At 35.5% G+C, this 21,983-nt stretch overlaps 1 protein-coding gene and 1 long non-coding RNA gene across 4 annotated transcripts; one reads left to right on the plus strand and one right to left on the minus strand.

Moving 5' to 3' along the window:
* Nucleotides 1-13,732: 13,732 nt before the first annotated feature.
* On the minus strand, nt 13,733-18,664 carry LOC143151951 (uncharacterized). 2 transcript variants are annotated; one of them, XR_012993468.1, is made up of 2 exons: nt 18,354-18,664; nt 13,733-14,063 (listed from the first exon to the last, which is right to left on the minus strand). It is a non-coding gene; the product is annotated as an uncharacterized LOC143151951 (long non-coding RNA). The 2 variants fall into 2 exon arrangements; XR_012993469.1 differs by lacking the exon at nt 18,354-18,664 and adding an exon at nt 14,351-14,918.
* Nucleotides 15,614-21,376, plus strand: Start1 (Steroidogenic acute regulatory protein-like). 2 transcript variants are annotated; one of them, XM_076321500.1, is made up of 11 exons: nt 15,614-15,927; nt 17,952-18,229; nt 18,371-18,451; nt 18,569-18,646; nt 18,731-18,784; nt 18,858-18,990; nt 19,081-19,283; nt 19,377-19,532; nt 19,615-19,719; nt 19,788-19,893; nt 20,084-20,237. In XM_076321500.1, exons 2-11 carry the CDS (start codon nt 17,987-17,989, stop codon nt 20,098-20,100), a joined length of 1,176 nt encoding a protein of 391 aa, XP_076177615.1. In that variant the 5' UTR covers nt 15,614-15,927; nt 17,952-17,986; the 3' UTR covers nt 20,101-20,237. The 2 variants fall into 2 exon arrangements, with proteins under 2 accessions (XP_076177615.1, XP_076177614.1); XM_076321499.1 differs by having other exon boundaries at nt 15,635-15,927; nt 19,788-19,963; nt 20,084-21,376.
* The last annotated feature ends 607 nt before the right edge of the window (nt 21,377-21,983 follow it).

Raw genomic sequence — 21,983 nt, forward strand, 5'->3', positions numbered from 1 at the left:
CTGATTCGCAACGCTAATTCAAACCGTGATGGTTTCTTGTTCGCAACGCTAATTCTAACCGCGAATTGCCCGATATAATGGGGGGATCAGGTGCCACGGCACGTGTGATACACGCAAGTGTACACGTGCCAAACAAACTAACTACTACAGAATTACGTGCGAGTACAGTGACAAAATAGTAATAGTAATGACTTTCCATCCTCGGATAGATACATCCGAAGATGGAGAGCCATTCGTTGCAGCCCACTCTTGAGACGATTTGTCTAGGGCCTCTTCGGCTTCCAGCCTGTTCTCTCTTCGGGCGGCATTGCCCGATCTGAAACCCTACGGTTTCGCGAAATCCGCGTACAAAACGCGTGCGACCGTGCAAACGATTCAGAAATCGTTGGTCGTGCAATGCACGCGTGAACAAATGGAATGTCGAGCGTTCGTTCGTTTCGAGGCCCTAATTCGACGCGACCGCGTCCGCGAACAATTAAAGCAGAGAAACCCGAAGAATAGAAAGCTACGCTAGATGCAAACGATATTATTCGTTTGCACCAGCTTCGCTATCAATTCTTCGAATTGTCCTACAGGTGCAGGTACGTCACGCGAAAACGCGCCTACCCGAATTGAGAATGTGACGACCTGCCCTGGTCCTACCTACCCGTTCATAGCACACATACGAGAAGGTAAGTTACCTGACCTCCCTAGACCTATATTTAAAAAATGGCAAAACGCATTCTCTCAAACACAAGCACTCCACGGTTCTCATTCATAACGCTCGGGTGCAATAAGCCTAACCTAGGGAGGCGTCCCCGGGACGCCTCCGACACCCGAGCTTATCACAACATACACACTCTAAGGGTACATACCAAGTTCCTGAAATTGTCTGACAATGGCTGGCGATCTTTGCGTATATCTACTCGTAACGAGCGTAAGAATTTATCGCGTGGCTCTTTAAAGAGAGCAATCGTCGCGTGAATAATCGTCGCGTGAATAATCGTCGCGTGAACAATGGTCGCGTGAACAATGGTCGCGTGAATGTAATAGCAAAAGTTAAGTCAATATAGATAGTTACCGTCATTGATAATACGACGTAGTCATATTACAAGAATACAGAGTATTCTTCGATTCGTAGTCTCTATGATATAATTTCGCGAAACGACGCAATTCCACAGCCTAACCACACATACATATGTGATAATTACGTCGTGCACGATACGCCAGCGCATTGTCAGACACTCATATATATTATTATTATTAATCTTACGGACTAAGAAGTCATCGTGCCCGTTGCCCTCGCTCGAGCAAGTAGCACCTGGGCACTTGAACGAGTTCAGGCAACGAACACGGAAAATTATGCTGAAAATCCTCAACTAGAAACGTGTGGTTAGCTTAACTAGTATCTAACGAGATTCTTTTATTCTTTCGTTCCGATAAAATGACTCGACTTTTTATTTGTGAAAAATCAAGAGAAAATTGAAAAATACTACTATGCAAAGAAGTTACTCGTAAGTGAATTATTCGTAAGAAAAAATTGAATAAGTAGAATTGAATAATAGAAAATCTAATATAGAATATTTAATTATTGAAAAATTTGAATAACCCTTGGTCGATTTCGTCGTCAAAGTAAATTATTTCAAAGTTGGAAAATTGTGTACAAATCTGTTACTTTGACTCGGAAATCTAACCATCGCGAAATGCCTTCTTGTATACGAAATGTAGCATAAAAGCTACGGATAAACGTTAATACTCGAATAATATTCTAACGCGAGACTCGAACAATATATAAAATAATCAAATATACGACAATATCGTTTTCGCGTAATACTAATCGATAGAATTGCGAAGTCGGAGGGTATCCGACTTCTTCGCTAAATAATTATATCGCGGTACAAAGAACGCGGTATACAAGAAGGCCCTACAACCTCAACTAAGAAATACGTACACGTAAAACCAGAAATATCGTTGCTCGCGAGTATATGGTTAATATATTCGCGGTCACTGTACTCGCAAAAATCAAGAAATATAAATACAACCGGTCACCCGTGTCGATTCGGACCTTTCGTCCTACGACATGATGGGGGACCGGAGGAATACAAAATTGCATGCGACTCACCGATCGTAGAACACGAACTGGTGAATACCTCGGCAACGTGACATCGTAGTAGACCCAAGGTGGAGGATCTGTAACAAAAAGAAATCAAAAAACGTGACGATCTGATTCTAAAGTTTCAAAATGGTTTCAATTCTAGTGCTGACAGATAGGTACTTACGTTGTGCGCTGGTGGAGCCCGGCCCGATGTCCCAGCCAGATGTCATCGTGGAAGTCCTCGGACCCTGGAACTAAAAAAATCAGAAAACACATATAGTAAACTGCAAGGGCTGACATGCATGCATTTCAGAACAGTGGCGATAGATACTTACGTTGGTCGCTGGTGGAGCCCGGCCCGATGTCCCAGCCAGATGTCATCGTGGAAGTCTTCGGACCCTGGAACTAAAAAAATCAGAAAACACATATAGTAAACTGGAAGGGCTGATATGCACGCGTTTGAGAACAGTGGCGATAGATACTTACGTTGGTCGCTGGTGGAGGACTGCCCGAGACCCTTCCTGAGTCAATGATGCACCGACTCTAATACCGGTGACGATTGATTTTAGATATTAGAAAAAGAAAAAAAAAAAGAAAAAAAATAAACTAAATTAACAACGCGACCGAGTATCAAAGCCGGCGAACAAAAGCGAACAACGAGCAAAGAGAGCCACGATGCTCTGGAAAGAATTTACGATACGCGAGAAATACTGAATCTATTTCGCGTGGACCTAAACTCTGTACGAGACTCTACTCGGAGCCACTTTGCTCCGAAATACATTACAAATTTACGCAACAAACACTGATTCTACTGGCCGCATTGCGCGCGGCCGTCAAAATTGCTGAAAGAAAAGATGGGAGGAAGGGAGGAGTTGTTTATCGGGCGTTTGTAAAGAAAATACTGCTTGTTCCTAATGGTTCGCACTTTGTCGTGCCAAGCAACAAATTGATTTAATTTGCAATTATTCGATAGAGGGTTTTCGTTATTAAATTTGCGAACGTGTTCATTCTCGTCGAGAAATACATATCGCGATTTTCATAGATATTGGAAAACTCGTTGCAAAGATCAAAGTCGATCGGTTCTTACTCGTGTTCCAAAGACACGTAAATTCGCGGCTACGCGTAGAAAAACTCGCATCCGAAACGCGTACGCAAACGCAATTACGATGGGTTCGTAGAGATAATTTTATGGTACATTGATTACATTATTTGCAAAGGAAAAATATAAAACCACGACCGAAATCCAGTAATATACGAGTTATTCCAATTATCAAATTGGTACTCGCATCGAAATCGAAATTAGATCCGAGTTAATCTATTTTTATTTGATTTGTGCACTGATCGAATACGAAAACACATATGCTCGCGATAAATCACACTTAAGTGACAGACGATTGAAATAAAATACACATATACGTGTTACAAGTATGCAATGAATAAAGAGAAATATAATTTGTAATTCTTACTACTTGGAAGATTTTACCAATGATCCTTAAGTGTAACAGCGTCCGTCAGTAGTACGACACCATCGCTACCATTGGTGATCTGCAACAAAAGAAACTATAAATGTAAAACACATTTATCGAAATAAACATTGTTCTTTATAATTAAGTAATAAGTGAAAACGAAATATTTTACCGAAAATTAAAATTTAATTCGATATACGGTTTTATTTCTATAGATCCGCACTTTGTAATGAATAGAAAAAGCACAAATACGATTTGTTTCACTTGCATTGATTAAATTTACAATTAGAAGTGTAGCAATATTATACGAAACACCGATAGGAAGTAACGAGAGTATTAGGAATGATTAGACACTATTAAATATTAGAAAACTAATGCTCACTTACTTCCATGCTCTCAACACGTCTTAGCCTGTCAACTAATACGAACTGAAAGCGTAAACTACTACTAAAAGTCACTGAATTCTGTTTCAACTTCGAACGAGAGTAAAAGCACAAAAACAATTTAATTATTTCACTCGCTTTGGTTAAATTTACAATTAAAAGTGTATTAATACCATTCGAAACACCGATAGGAAGTATCGAGAGTATTAGGAATGATTAGACACTATTAAATATTAGAAAACTAATGCCCACTTACTTCTATGCTCTCGACACATCTTAGCCTGTCAACTAATGCGAACTGAAAGCGTGAACTATTACTAAAAGTTACTGAATACTGTTTCAACTCCGAACGAGGGAAAAAGCACGAAAACAATTCAATTATTTCACTTGCTTTGGTTAAATTTACAATTAAAAGTGTATTAATATTATACGAAACATCAATAGGAAGTAACAAGAGTATTAAGAATGATTAGACACGATTAAATCGTAGAAAATTAATGCTAACTTACTTCCATGCTCACGCATCTCTCGACACGTCTTAACCTGTCAACTGTTACGAACTGAATGCGTGATCTACTACTGTAAGTCACTGAATTCCGTTTCAACTTCGAACAAGGGAAAGAGAACGAAAACGATTCAATTGTTCCACTCGTGTTAATAAATTAATAACTAAAAGTGTATTAATATTACACAGATCACCAATAGGAAGCAGCAGAAGTATTAGGAATGATTAGACACTATTAAATATTAGAAAACTAATCCTGGCGTACCTCTACACTCGCACGTCTCTCGACACGTCTTATCCTGTCAACTGTTACGAACTGAATGCGTGATCTACTGCTGTAAGTCACTGAATTCCGTTTCAACTTCGAACAAGGGAAAGAGAACGAAAACGATTCAATTGTTCCACTCGTGTTAATAAATTAATAACTAAAAGTGTATTAATATTACACAGATCACCAATAGGAAGCAGCAGAAGTATTAGGAATGATTAGACACTATTAAATATTAGAAAACTAATCCTGGCGTACCTCTACACTCGCACGTCTCTCGACACGTCTTATCCTGTCAAGTGTTACGAACTGAATGCGTGACCTACTACTGTAAGTCACTGAATTCCGTTTCAACTTCGAACAAGGGAAAGAAAACGAAAACGATTCAATTGTTCCACTCGTGTTAATAAATTAATAACTAAAAGTGTATTAATATTACACAAATCACCAATAGGAAGCAGCAAAAATATTAGGAATGATTAGACACTATTAATATTAGAAAACTAATGCTAACTTACTTCCATGCTCTCGCATCTCTCGACACGTCTTAGTCTGTCAACTGTTACGAACTGAATGCGTGATCTACTACTGTAAGTCACTGAATTCCGTTTCAACTTCGAACAAGGAAAACTTACGAAAACCATTTAATTGTTCCACTTGCGTTAATAAATTTATAACTAAAAGTGTATTCATGTTACACCGAACACCAGTAGGAAGTAACGACAGCATTAGGATTGATTAGACACTATTAAATATTAGAAAACTAATGCTGATGTACCTTCACACTCAGCGCGTCTCTCGATACGTCTTATCCTGTCGGCTGTAGCGTATACAATGGCGACCTTCTACTGTAAGTCACTGAATTCCGTTCAACTTCGAACAAGGAAAACTTACGAAAACCATTTAATTGTTCCACTTGCGTTAATAAATTTATAACTAAAAGTGTATTTATGTTACACCGAACACCAGTAGGTAGTAACGACAGCATTAGGATTGATTAGACACTATTAAATATTAGAAAACTAATGCTGATGTACCTCCACACTCAGCGCGTCTCTCGATACGTCTTATCCTGTCGGCTGTAGCGTATACAATGGCGACCTTCTACTGTAAGTCACTGAATTCCGTTTCAACTTCGAACAAGGAAAACTTACGAAAACCATTTAATTATTCCACTTGCGTTAATAAATTTATAACTAAAAGTGCATTTATGTTACACGGAACACCAATAGGAAGCAGCAAAGTTATTAGTTTCGATTAGACACTATTCAATATTAGAAAACTAATGCTCACGTACCTCTAAAACTATTTAATTGTTCCACTCGCGTTAATAAATTTATAATTAAATGTGTATTAACATTCAACGAAACACCAATAAGAAGTAACGAGAGCATTAGGAATGACTAGAAACGAATAAATGGTAGAAAAATAATGCTAACTTACTTTCATACTCGTACATTTCTTGATGCGTATTATCCTGTCCTCTGCCGCGAACGGAATATTTACCTCCGCTATTGTTAGTCACCGAATTTCGCTTGAACTTCTAGCGAGTGTAAAAACACCATGTATTGATATTACACGAGACACAAACACACAGAAACAAAGTTGGTGGGATAAGACGCCAACTGTCTATCTTTGTCTCGTCTAATATTAATACACCTTCACTTGTAAATGTAAACAACGCGAGTGAAACAATTAAATTTTTTTGTTGCTCCTTCCCTCGCTTCATGTTCAAAGGGAAATCAGTAACTAACAATAGGAGGGGTAAACATTCCGTTCGCGGCAGAGAACAGGATAATACGCATCAAGAAATGTACGAGTATGGAAGTAAGTTAGCATTATTTTTCTACCATTTACTCGTTTCTAGTCATTCCTAATGCTCTCGTTACTTCTTATTGGTGTTTCGTTGAATGTTAATACACATTTAATTATAAATTTATTAACGCGAGTGGAACAATTAAATAGTTTTAGAGGTACATGAGCATTAGTTTTCTAATATTTAATAGTGTCTAATTAATCCTAATACTTTAGGTACTTCCTACAGGTGTTCCTTGTAACATAAATACACTTTAAGTTATAAATTTATTAACGCAAGTGGAACAATTAAATGGTTTTCGTGAGTTTCCCTTGTTCGAAGTTGAAACGGAATTCTGCGACTTACAGTAGAAGGTCGTCATTGTATACGCTACAGCCGACAGGATAAGACGTGTCGAGAGAGCTGCGAGTGTACAGGTACGTGAGCATTGGTTTTCTAATATTTAATAGTGTCTAATCAATCCTAATGCTTTCGTTACTTCCTACTGGTGTTCCGTGTAACATAAATACACTTTTAGTTATAAATTTATTAACACGAGTGGAACAATTAAAAAGTTTTAGAGGTACGTGAGCATTAGTTTTCTAATATTTAATGGTGTCTAATCAATCCTAATACCAATGATGCTTCCTATTGGTGTTTCGTTGAATGTTAATACACATTTAATTATAAATTTATTAACACGAGTGGAACAATAAAATGGTTTTCGTGATTTTCCCTTGTTCGAAGTTGAAACGCAATTCAGCGACTTACAGTAGAAGGTCGTCATTGTTTACGCTACAGCCGACAGGATAAGACGTGTCGAGAGAGCTGCTAGTGTACAGGTACGTGAGCATTGGTTTTCTAATATTTAATAGTGTCTAATCAATCCTAATGCTTTCGTTACTTCCTACTGGTGTTCCGTGTAACATAAATACACTTTTAGTTATAAATTTATTAACACGAGTGGAACAATTAAAAAGTTTTAGAGGTACGTGAGCATTAGTTCTCTAATATTTAATAGTGTCTAATCAATCTTAATACCTTTGCTGCTTCCTATTGTTGTTCTGTGTAACATAAATACACTTTTAGTTATAAATTTATTAACGCTATTGGAACAATTAAATGGTTTTCGTGAGTTTTCGTCGTTCGAAGTTGAAACGGAATTCATTGACTTACAGTAGAAGGTCGCCATTGTATACGCTACAGCCGACAGGATAAGACGTGTCGAGAGACGCGCTTAGTGTGACGGTACGTCAGCATTAGTTTTCTAATATTTAATAGTGTCTGATCAATTCTAATGCTTTCGTTACTTCCTACTGGTGTTCCGTGTAACATAAGTACACTTTTAGTTATTAATTTATTAACTGAAAGGGAACAATCAAATCGTTTTAGTGTTTCTTCTCTTCACTACAGAGTGCGGAGCTATATATATTAATTCGTATCTTCGATTTGTAATTCCCTGCAAAATATTTCGAGTTCACTTATTGCTTAATTATAATACGACAGTGATTATTTAGATAAATGCGTTTCAAATTTATCGTTTCTTTTGTTACAGTGTGTCGCACTATCGATGGATGCTATGTCACTTCAGGATCAATTCACGGATTATTGGTAAAATATTCCAATGTAGTAAGAATAACATATGATATTTTCCTTTATTCTCATTGCATATTTGTGACATGTATATGTGTATTTTATTTCAATTGTGTGTCATTTCGGATTCGATTAATGCAAAATCATATAAGAATAGATTAACTAGAATCTAATTTCGATAATTATATCTATTTGATAATTGGAATAACTCGCATATTACTGGATTTCGGTCGCGATTTTCAATTTTTTTTTTTTTGCACATAATGTAATCAATGTACCATAAAATTATCTCTACGAACCCATCGCAATTGCGTTTGCGTACGCGTTTCGGATGCGAGTTTTTCTACGCGTAGCCGCGAATTTACGTGTCTTTGGAACACGAGTAAGAGCCGATCGATTTTGATCTTTGCAACGAGTGTTCCAATATCTATGAAAATCGCGATATGTATTTCTCGACGAGAATGAACACGTTCGCAAATTTAATAACGAAAACCCTCTATTGAATAATTGCAAATTAAATCAATTTGTTGCTTGGCACGACAAAGTGCAAACCATTAGGAACAAGCAGTATTTTCTTTACAAACGCCCGATAAACAACTCCTCCCTTCCTCCCATCTTTTCTTTCAGCAATTTTGACGGCCGCGCGCAATGCGGCCAGTAGAATCAGTGTTTGTTGCGTAAATTTGTAATGTATTTCGGAGCAAAGTGGCTCCGAGTAGAGTCTCGTTCAGAGTTTAGGTCCACGCGAAATAGATTCAGTATTTCTCGCGTATCGTAAATTCTTTCCAGAGCATCGTGGCTCTCTTTGCTCGTTGTTCGCTTTTGTTCGCCGGCATTGATACTCGGTCGCGTTGTTAATTTAGTTTATTTTTTTTCTTTTTTTTTTTTCTTTTTCTAATATCTAAAATCAATCGTCACCGGTATTAGAGTCGGTGCATCATTGACTCAGGAAGGGTCTCGGGCAGTCCTCCACCAGCGACCAACGTAAGTATCTATCGCCACTGTTCTCAAACGCGTGCATATCAGCCCTTCCAGTTTACTGTATGTGTTTTCTGATTTTTTTAGTTCCAGGGTCCGAAGACTTCCACGATGACATCTGGCTGGGACATCGGGCCGTGCTCCACCAGCGACCAACGTAAGTATCTATCGCCACTGTTCTGAAATGCATGCATGTCAGCCCTTGCAGTTTACTATATGTGTTTTCTGATTTTTTTAGTTCCAGGGTCCGAGGACTTCCACGATGACATCTGGCTGGGACATCGGGCCGGGCTCCACCAGCGCACAACGTAAGTACCTATCTGTCAGCACTAGAATTGAAACCATTTTGAAACTTTAGAATCAGATCGTCACGTTTTTTGATTTCTTTTTGTTACAGATCCTCCACCTTGGGTCTACTACGATGTCACGTTGCCGAGGTATTCACCAGTTCGTGTTCTACGATCGGTGAGTCGCATGCAATTTTGTATTCCTCCGGTCCCCCATCATGTCGTAGGACGAAAGGTCCGAATCGACACGGGTGACCGGTTGTATTTATATTTCTTGATTTTTGCGAGTACAGTGACCGCGAGTATATTAACCATATACTCGCGAGCAATGATGTTTCTGGTTTTACTTGTACGTATTTCTTAGTTGAGGTTGTAGGGCCTTCTTGTATACCGCGTTCTTTGTACCGCGATATAATTATTTAGCGAAGAAGTCGGATACCCTCCGACTTCGCAATTCTATCGATTAGTATTACGCGAAAACGATATTGTCGTATATTTGATTATTTTATATATTGTTCGAGTCTCGCGTTAGAATATTATTCGAGTATTAACGTTTATCCGTAGCTTTTATGCTACATTTCGTATACAAGAAGGCATTTCGCGATGGTTAGATTTCCGAGTCAAAGTAACAGATTTGTACACAATTTTCCAACTTTGAAATAATTTACTTTGACGACGAAATCGACCAAGGGTTATTCAAATTTTTCAATAAGTAAATATTCTATATTAGATTTTCTATTATTCAATTCTAGTTATTCAATTTTTTTTTACGAATAATTCACTTACAAGTAACTTCTTTGCATAGTAGTATTTTTCAATTTTCTCTTGATTTTTCACAAATAAAAAGTCGAGTCATTTTATCGGAACGAAAGAATAAAAGAATCTCGTTAGATACTAGTTAAGCTAACCACACGTTTCTAGTTGAGGATTTTCAGCATAATTTTCCGTGTTCGTTGCCTGAACTCGTTCAAGTGCCCAGGTGCTACTTGCTCGAGCGAGGGCAACGGGCACGATGACTTCTTAGTCCGTAAGATTAATAATAATAATATATACGAGTGTCTGACAATGCGCTGGCGTATCGTGCACGACGTAATTACTACATATGTATGTGTGGTTAGGCTGTGGAATTGCGTCGTTTCGCGAAATTATATCATAGAGACTACGAATCGAAGAATACTCTGTATTCTTGTAATATGACTACGTCGTATTATCAATGACGGTAACTATCTATATTGACTTAACTTTTGCTATTACATTCACGCGACCATTGTTCACGCGACAATTATTCACGCGACAATTATTCACGCGACGATTATTCACGCGACGATTGCTCTCTTTAAAGAGCCACGCGATAAATTCTTACGCTCGTTACGAGTAGATATACGCAATGGTCGCCAGCCATTGTCAGACAATTTCAGGAACTTGGTATGTACCCTTAGAGTGTGTATGTTGTGATAAGCTCGGGTGTCGGAGGCGTCCCGGGGACGCCTCCCTAGGTTAGGCTTATTGCACCCGAGCGTTATGAATGAGAACCGTGGAGTGCTTGTGTTTGAGAGAATGCGTTTTGCCATTTTTTAAATATAGGTCTAGGGAGGTCAGGTAACTTACCTTCTCGTATGTGTGCTATGAACGGGTAGGTAGGGCCAGGGCAGGTCGTCACATTCTCAATTCGGGTAGGCGCGTTTTCGCGTGACGTACCTGCACCTGTAGGACAATTCGAAGAATCGATAGCGAAGCTGGTGCAAACGAATAATATCGTTTGCATCTAGCGTAGCTTCCTATTCTTCGGGTTTCTCTGCTTTAATTGTTCGCGGACGCGGTCGCGTCGAATTAGGGCCTCGAAACGAACGAACGCTCGACATTCCATTTGTTCACGCGTGCATTGCACGACCAACGATTTCTGAATCGTTTGCACGGTCGCACGCGTTTTGTACGCGGATTTCGCGAAACCGTAGGGTTTCAGATCGGGCAATGCCGCCCGAAGAGAGAACAGGCTGGAAGCCGAAGAGGCCCTAGACAAATCGTCTCAAGAGTGGGCTGCAACGAATGGCTCTCCATCTTCGGATGTATCTATCCGAGGATGGAAAGTCATTACTATTACTATTTTGTCACTGTACTCGCACGTAATTCTGTAGTAGTTAGTTTGTTTGGCACGTGTACACTTGCGTGTATCACACGTGCCGTGGCACCTGATCCCCCCATTATATCGGGCAATTCGCGGTTCGAATTAGCGTTGCGAACAAGAAACCATCACGGTTTGAATTAGCGTTGCGAATCAGAAGGAATCGCGATTGCGATTAGATATATGGACGAGAAATCGTCACGATTTGAATTAGAGTTGCGAACAAGCCATGATCGCGATTTGAGTTAGCTTTGCGAATGAGGAAGGATCGCGTTTGAATTAGCGTTGCGAACAAATACCAATCGCGATTACAATTAGCTGTACGGACGATAAATCTTCACGATTTGAATTAGTGTTGCGAACAAATACCAATCGCGATTGGAATTAGCTATACAAATAGTAATTATAGTTCGAATTAGCGTTGCGAACGAATATCGAGCGCGTTTGCTTTTCATTTTGCGAGATCTGAATGCAGATTTCATTTATTTCTAAAATAGCGTTGCGTTCGATGAGTACTGAGCGATCGCGATTACTTTTAGCGTTGCGAACGACGAATATTGATCGCGGTTGTATTTGTATTTTCAAATAGCGTTGCGATATCGATCGATCGCGTCTTTTTTCAATTAGTGTTGCGATATCGATTGATCGCGTATTTTTTCAATTAGCGTTGCGACTCCCTAAACGCCCAAAAATTGCCACTGGAATCCCTGTTGGAATCACGAAACAGCTGAATCAGCTGTTCAACACGTGATTCACCCGCAGTCTGAAATGACTGCACAAAATAACTATTAATGTTAGCGTTGCGTATTATTTAACAAACATTGGTGCACGGTATTCAATTAGCGTTGCGAACTATAAAGCGCCCTAACGTGGTTGCTTTCGGGAGTCTTGTCATTTTGCATTTTACTATATATATTAGTGTTGCGAATAACGAAGCACCTCGCGCGATTTTTATTGCGAATTTTTTTTATATTTCGATCAGTTAACTTCACGAATATGAAAGCATACCGATTTGGTTGCTCTCGGGAGTATCGTTCTTTTTTCTCATTATTATATAATTAGTAGAGTAGAGTTGCGAAAAAAACGCGGTCCACTCACGGGTTTGTTTGCATATTTGAGAAGTGGACCACATTGCAAATAAATTGCAATTGTCGCGCAAGTCGAGCGTTTGTAACTGAAAATACTGCTGAAACGTAGAATCGTATCTGAAATATCATTTTTACGAATCATACATATTTATTACACATTTGGTGTATTTGTATAATAATTCTGGTACGGTGCCAGTAAAACGATGACTATGATAAATTTAACGAATTATTGTAGCTTCTACAATAGAGGGTTTTCGTTGTTAAGTTTGCTACGGGATATATTATTTTTGCAAGCGTAGTTGATTTACACAAAAATTTGTGTAACGAAGTAGTGTATTTATTTTATAAATATTCGAAGTTCTTTGCATCGATCAAAGTCGACTCGCGACCGTTGCGTAATTTAATGAAAAATTAAAAGACTCGTACCGAAAAAGTACGCAAACTGCAATTCGATAGTTTGTATTGATAATAAATTTTCAAGTAGAGTCTATATTATCGCGTCGTTATCGTTTACTTCTAGATGCAAAAATAATTTCGATTAAATCCAGTAAAATATGATTATTCCAATATCAATGACGTTAAAAATATTTTTAAATTTGTGCATTCTCGTTAAATAATATATGAAATAAAATTGAAATTCAATTTTTATATAACAAGGAAACAATAAAAATTTTAGTTTTTCGGTGTCAGTGTTATTGTGATTGACGTAAAATACCAATTTTGACTGTGCATAATTTGTTTTTCTGTCTAATAACAAATTTTATTTTCAGCTATTTCCTTTTTTTTATTTCTATGTCTACTAATCGATAAAATAAGTTTTGTTTTAGGGTATGTGTGTGTGCACATTTTGAATTGGGACTATAGATAAGGGTAAAGGAATCGGAAATGAAGTGTGAGAAGCTCAGAATGGAACTTACTATAGCCAAGAGGATAAAATGGTAAAACTTATGACATTTGGTCTAATATCTTTCAATTTATGTTTCAGGACAATCTTCGTGGCACCGATCACCAAAACAAAAAGGAAACATAATGTTTCCTCTTATATTTCTAGATATTTCTATTAGGTAGGATGAAAATGAAATTAGATGTTTAGTTAGGTAGGCTCCTAGGTATGACATTGTATTTAATATCCACAGTTTATATTTCAGGACAATTTAACATTAGCTTTTATATAGGGAGGATATTACTATTAAGTGCAATTACTAGCTTAGGTACGAATAGTTAGAATTTAATTAAGTAGGTTTGTGCTGCATTTTGCATCGACTTGTACTCCATTTTGCATCGACTTGTACTCCATTTTGCATCGACTTGTTCTCCATTTTCCATCGACTTGTACTTCATTTTGCATCAACTTGTACTCCATTTTGCATCGACTTGTTCTCCATTTTGCGTCGACTTGTTCTCCATTTTCCATCGACTTGTACTCCATTTTCCATCGACTTGTACTCCATTTTCCATCCACTTGTGTCGTAGGTAGCCTTTTCAAGGCAGATTCTTCTGAAAACTTTAACGGTTGTTGGTTCTTCGAACAACGATCTAACCACGATCGTTGCTTTGTTGATTCGTATATTAGGAAAGTTGTAAATCAAAATTCTGTGTAAATGGAGGGTGGTTGGGTAGGGTTAGGGTGGGTCTCCACACGCAGCAACCTCCACGTGGTGAGACCTGGGCAATCTATATTATTTAGTATGTAATTACTAATTACATTATATCAGCATAATGCAATTATTAACTACATACGAATAATATGAGCTAATAGCTGCGGTCTTTCTTGTGGGCTTTACCATATACCTAGTTTGATTCTAGTGTAGATCAGTGTATCCAAGCTAGACAATGTTTCATTCAGCCTGTTCGTTTTCCTTTCAAATAAGCGCAACAGCATTGAACTCGCGTGATTTTTCACAAAGTTATAGTCATTCGACGTATCACTTGCATTTTCAGTCCTTGGCTTTCCTTCGTTACTCAATCACTGTAGCAATGTGGAATTCAAACAGCCACAACTTTGGAAATACTGAATGTAGATTATTGCTATGATAATCAAATTAAAGCTTAAACCTTCCGCTTCGTTTGCACTATAGCCTATTTTATCGTGGTCTACGGAGGAATAAGGAAATCGCCACTTGAAGAGGGTGTTGTCAAATTCTAAAATTTGCAAATATTCGAGGTGTCATTTTACTCGTCAAAAATTGAGTTGGTTAATTATTGACTACATTGTCGGGTAGAGTAATCATTTGTCTTTGAAATAAGCTCAACGGCATTAAAATAAGGCGATTTTTAAAGAAATTATAGCCATTTTACGAAGCCCTTGCATTTTCAATCGCTGCGTCTCCTTCGGTGAAAGCGCCATCTATAGCTACTGGGCCAAGTTTGTTGTGGAATGATTTCTATTTATGTCACTAGATGGCAGAACGATGCATATTCTATCAGATTTAGATTGTTTTTTTACATAAGTAAACAACTAATCCCAGTTCTTTAGAAGCCTAGGTTGAATCAATTGATGTATTTATACAAGTAATTTTTGTTAACATGTGGAAGGGTATATTTATGTCAATCAACAGTATATAGTCAGAGTTTTTGAAGTGTTTTTAAAATAGAGCATTTTTGTGATGTAATTTATAAGTAAAGGATTAATTGTAACATTATTTTTAGTCGATAGATTTGATTTCAATAGAAATTTTGATTTGAGTTTTCGTTTGCAGTTATTTAGTTGTAAGTAGTTCTCAGTATCCCCGTTTTGAAACGAAGAAGTCGCACCATAGTTATTGTTATTTTACGTGGTCGGTATTTCAGATCTTTCAATGCGACCTCAATAATATGAAATGTCTGTTCGCTATCTCATGTGTGGTTGTACTTCCTCTGTGATAAGAATAATCGAATAATTTTAAATCCGCATAATTGACGAAATAACTCACCTTTAGGTGTATGAACAATTCAAATTCATTGTGCTTTATTAATTATTTTTTTCTAATAATATGCAATATACTCGAATTATGATATTTGCAAACATACATTTCTTTTTATTTTTAAACAAATTCTGCAATGATATGAAATTTATCAGAATAATTCAGCTTTAATGAAATGTGTTAACATGCGTTGGTAGAAAAGTAACCAAAAGGTGTCAGTTTGATGTGCCTACCTCATGGCGTCTCCGTCACTATGTAAAAAGTTCACACACAACTCTAATGGAGAAGTGGACCTTTGCATGTGTTTATTCCTGCTACAACAAATCGTGACGTTAGTGGTGCTCTTTATATTTATAATATTTCCCTGAGAATTGTGTTTAGCGCAATGATATGCGAGTGTAACACGTTGATTCTTGACTCTTCATCAACGCAATTGGATTTATGAGAATTCACAAGATTTGAACGGTAAATAGTCTTTGATTGCTTGGAATTATTTTGTAGCGATTGAAACATCATAACTTTTATTCTTTTTAAGTTTGAATAACTATAAATGCATACTTTCCTTGAAATTTAATCGTGTAATTGGTGGTAATATAAAAACTGACAGCCTTCTAAATTATATTGACTGTCCCGTAGTCGATTTTGAGGTTAGAATGTATCGTTGACGTGAAAAAAGATGACCAAGCTATGAAAGCTCTTTCAATGTCAATATATTATCATTGATTCCCCCATTTATATTGATTCATGAAATATAAATGCTAATATGAGAAAATTAATACAAAGACTGAACAATTTGCACGAAACGCATTCTATTTCTATGGGAGGAAGGAGTTTCTTTATTCAGTAAGGCCGTCGACCGTATCAACTGTTGCATTTTGTTCGTATTAGAGGCTTAAATTTTTTACTTTTTTTAATATCAGTTTACAAGATCAGTATTTAAGATCTTTCGATGCGACCCCCATAATATGAAACGTTTATTCGATATCTCGTTTGTACTTCCCCTGTGATAAGAATAATCCAATAATAGTAACTGATCTTTAGTTGCATAAACAGTTAAAATTCATTATGTTTTATTAATTCTTTTTTTCTAATTACAAGCAATATACTCGAATTGTGATATTTGAAAAGGTATATTTTTTTATTTTTAAATAAATTTTAAAAAATCCAGTAATATGAAATTCTATTTACGAAGACAATTTTAGCTTTAACAAAGTGTATTTTCATTTGATGACTTCTTATTTCCAATTTGTGACACGTAAGATCTTACTTGAATAAGTAATAAATGAAAAAAAGTGTACTAAAATCATTCTGAAACAAAGGTTTGTGTCACTATCTCTATAATCACAATTAAAGTTATTCTATATTTTCTTTTAATATAAACTTTGATTTTAGATTTACAAAAAAATGTGATTTCAATAATTTCTTTCATATATTAGTAGTTTTAATTAGCGAATTCCCGATGGACTTATACAGAGTATTTGTGATAAAAACCATAAAGTATGAATTTACCGATTTCATTCGTTTTTTATCTTCTTCAAATATCAAAAATTAATTTTTACGCTTAGGAAGTTTGTTTCTCATTAGAATTACGTCATCGTAAATTCACTCTACTCGCTTATTGATGCATTTGTTGTTTATCATTTTAGTTATCATATTATTTTGGTATTTTCCTAGTATTCAGGTTATCATCATAAATTTGAAATACAACTTGCTTTTTATTATTATTTGAATAATAATAAAAGTATATTATGCAAGATAATCGTAAGAATGTATTTTCTTAAAGTTACGTTAAAGACTGTAATTTCATTGTAAATGATGCTAAAAATAGATAAAATATATCCAGTAATTTAAAGGAAACAACAATTATAAGTACAATTTATAATAACGATTTTTTTTTTTTAATACGAACAAGCAACTGTAATTGAAAAAGTTTGTTCGAAGATATTATTAGTAACGACCGATTATTAAAATAACATTCTTATAAAATGAGCGTGCAATAATAAAAAGTGTTGCGAACCATGTTATCATGTGTTGATATTCTTGGCAATACGATATCGAGAGAAACTTAAGGAGGAGTGAGCGATAGAACAAATCGCCTGTTCATAAGAAGGGTGATACAATTAAAAAATGTTCGAGTCTCAAGATTTTAAGGTCAATGTACATCGAAGTAAATTATTTTTTAGCACAAAATACAATTCAATGATGATTTTATTTTCAGTATATATCATTAACATAAATATATATTATTAAGAGAAGATTTCTGAATTTAACTTTCAATTTATTCGTAATTCCTTCGATCGAATTGGAAAGCATTCTTTATTGCGATACATTGCGAGTTTAATTTTTAATTTATTAGCGACGATTTCGATTGATTTCCATTGATTTTCATTGGTAATGTTCTCAGGACGAATCAATCGCGTAATGTTATGTATCATGACGCGTAAAATCATCCGTAGTACTACTAACACGTGTTCAATTGTTATTTTCAGGCTACTGTCGCGGATATCAACGAGACACTCGTAGAATGGCAGAAGATGAGAGGCAACTTAGAGCTGCCGCAGAAAACTTGCTGAGCAATTCTATTAACTCCCAGCGGAGTTCGTACACTCAGTCGAGTTTAACGCGAACACCGGATATCATTCTAAGCGAGGATCTGATCGCGGGTGCAATGCAAAACGGGAGAATATCGAATGTTAGGCGTTTCTTTTGCCTTTTTGTCACCTTCGATCTATTACTCATTTTTCTTATGTGGTTCATTTGCACGATGGTAAGTAAATGGTATAATTCACACGATAATTACAAATAGATAAAATTTAATTCAATAGAGACTTTTCACGTGCCGCTTAATCCCCGATTAAACAACAATGTATAATATTATTATTTATACTTACGTGAAACATATTTTCAGATCGCCGGCGAGGATTTGGAGTCTGCCTTTATGAATCAAGTGGTCCATTATCATATTAAAACTTCGCTCTTCGACATCGTGGTAAGTATCCGTGTTTGCACGGCGAGGTGCAAAAATTTGTCGAAGATGACACTCAGGTTGTCATAATTTTTCATCGTTCGTCGGAAAACGGACATTTTACGGATTTCATCTTCTCAGATGACAGCGATTTGCAGGTTTATAGTCTTGATCCTTTTCTACGCGTTGTTGCATTTGAATCATTGGATCATCGTAGCTGTAAGTGTAACGATTTTATTAAAAATTGTATTTCACTTATTTGTGCAATTTTATACAATGTATGTATTATGTTGTTTGTTGTAGTTATCAACCGCCATTACGTGTGCCTTTTTACTTGTCAAAGTATTTCTTTTCGATGTAAGTCTCGTGTGTATCGGTTACGCGTTGAATGCCAATAAAAAAAATTCTTATTTTATGATTCAAATTTTAGTGGTCAACGTGCAGTCAACCAGTATTTCAAGTTCTCCTCATCCTTATATCTTTTGTATTATCCTGGGTGGAAGCTTGGTTTTTTGATATTCGTGTATTACCTCAAGAAACACAAGCTAGACATTGGTTTAGAAGTACGTTACTGTATCGTTAGTTTCGTAACTCGGTAATGTAAAAAGCAACGAGTATATCAAGTGATTGATACTGTTACTATGTATTTTCAGATTACGTAGAAAACGAAAGACAACCGCTGCTTCGAGGTGCTGCTTCAGAATCGCGACAATACACTAACGTTGAACCTACTGGCACATTTTTTACGCCTGTGGACTCGCCGAATCATTCCGATGAGGAGGAAGATGAACCTTCTGGAAGGTCAAAGGGATCTAAAGATTGGTCTAAACCCATACAAGAACTAACAGCAGAAATGGTGAGCAAGTATTGTTGTTAGACAGTAAAAGTTTTAATCAGCTAACAGTACACTTATCAATCCCCTTTATAAGTAATCTTTTTGAATTTGTAGATAGCAGATTACAGGAGGAAGGCGTTTGTATTAGTGCAAAATTGTCATGAATTACTGCAATCTAAAAATTGGAAAATTAAAAGTATAATGCCAAATGGTGATATTATCTTTTCAATGGAGCGTTCTAAACCAGAAGGGAAAATTTTAAAAATAGTGGCGAGTTTCGCTAAAACATTGAATGTTTTTTCAAACGATTTCTATATTGCATGTAATTAATTTAATCAATTATTGCTATTAGGGAACCGTCGATGTCTCTGCTAGTGTACTTGTAGATCAATTATTTGATGAAATTGAATCGTTACCGTCATGGAATAAGTTGGTCACGGAGTCGAAAAAGATACAGGTAATATATTTTGATTTTATATTTCTCGCTTTAGCTACAATAAGTTATTTTACTTATTTGTTGATTAGCATATTGACGAGAATACGGATATTATTTATCAAGTTGTCAGCCCTCAAGGCGGTGGCATTATTGGTGCTCGAGATTTCGTTATTCTAAGACATCGCGTTCGTTATGGTAACTATTATATTAACACTGGTATGTCAGTGCCTTTTTCATCATTACCATGTCGCAGTAACATTATCAGGTAATAGTAAGAGAAGGGAATTTTTAATTAAATTATATTATACAAATTATATGTTCAAATACTCATACTAATGTACTATTTTCTCATTTCACAACTACATCATCGAACATTTTGTTCAAGGGCTGAAAATAATGTAAGCTGCTGTGCTGCAGAAGAACTGCCAAATGAATTAAATAAATGTCGCTTCACGTGGATTATCGATACAAATTTGAAAGGGTGGATACCACAAAGAATCGTAGATAAATCAATGTCTACTGCATTGGTAGATTTTATGATTTGTGTAAGAAAATACGTGGATAAGCTGCAAGGATCATCCGCTTAGTGCAAGATTCGCATCGATAATCGATCGAAAAACCAAGATCTTTCATGATCATGTTCTGTATTTGTGTCGTCAACGAAATTTTGATTTTGTATAGCATTTCTGATGTGTTTTAAAAAACGCGAAATCCTCACAAAATCAAACACAGCTTCTGCAATCTTTCCCATACGTTATACCTATGTATAGTAGTGAAAACTAAGTGACAGATGTAAGAAGAGTCTGTGAATGTTTTGTGTTGGAGAGCTGATAAACTGACGGAACAAAGGCAAAAGACTTTTTTTACACGCTCTACATTTCGTAATCAAGATTTCTTAAAGTTAAGATACACGCGTTATGTATAAAGTATATAAAAGTCACGTTTTAATTTCCCCACGGTTATGTATTAAATTAATACAGACATTTTAAGTTTTCTAATGAATGTAAAACAACGTAGCGTATAAACTGTTTTTTTTTTTATAATTACTTTACATTAAAAAATGATTTAATCTTTGCTTTTATCGTGCGTTTATAAATCATGTATAATTAATTTTATTACGATAATATCAATATATCTGACTTATGCAATTTAAATGTTTAATTCTTCTGTGTAACTTCGCGATACTTGCATTTATTCTGTATAATATCTGTTTCTGAGATAAAAATGATAATCTTTGAACTTAAAATAGTATGAAATGTAATGTTCTGTGTTTGAGGAACTTTAACTAAATTGCAGTGTACATACACAAATGTATATTAATGCATAAGTGCTTTGAAGTTTAGACAAACTGTTACATATCTAGATATTTCACAAACTTTAATCATATATTCATGGTATACATAAAACCGCAATTCATATACAAATGCAATTAAATCTGTTTTCTTTCATTATAGCTCCAACCATAAAATCATTACTTTGACGTGTACATAAAATGCAGCAATGTCTTGAAATGTATTAAATAATAAAAGAAAGAGAAACCTTGCAAAGTGAATACCTGATTATATAAATAATTAGAACAAATTTCATATTATTTGATATTGTTGAAATAAATGAATAAAAATTACTATTTACACTATTAGAACGAAACAAAAATATATGTATATAATGCCAATAGTAAATATTTTTTATCTTCTATCAATGTACTAAGCTCTATTAAATACTATACAATATATATGAAATTTAACATCAAAGCTGTTTCTATGTTAAATTTTCTTTTATTTATAATTACGTAGCAAATAAAGTTGCAAAAATTATAAATTGTATTGTTATACGTAAATATGATTAACCAATTTTGTTCCTACATTTTATATTTTTTGTTGAATATATTAATTAGAAATATAATAATCGTGCACTTGATTCGAAGGAAATGTGAATAATTTACAATTTCAAAGGAACAATGACTAATCGTTGATGTAGTTATAAATAATTAACTCCATTGTGTCTAATTTTATAGGCCTAAATAAACACTAATGCTTGTACGAAATGATGTTAACTGCATGAGAATAATAAAATTGAGGAATTACATTTACCTAACGAATTTTGTATAATTTTTCAATTTGAAAATATTTATTCTTGCGTAACTTTTTGCGATGAAAATCATGATTTAATTTTAATAAAACATACTCAACTGTTTGAAATTAAATAATAATGCTGAGTAATACTACTAAATTCTAAAGATTATCGATAGAAATAATAGAAATTTATTTTTAATACAAATTTGCAAC

The sequence above is a fragment of the Ptiloglossa arizonensis genome, chromosome 10 (genome assembly GCF_051014685.1).
Source record: "Ptiloglossa arizonensis isolate GNS036 chromosome 10, iyPtiAriz1_principal, whole genome shotgun sequence".
Classification (NCBI taxonomy): domain Eukaryota; kingdom Metazoa; phylum Arthropoda; class Insecta; order Hymenoptera; family Colletidae; genus Ptiloglossa; species Ptiloglossa arizonensis.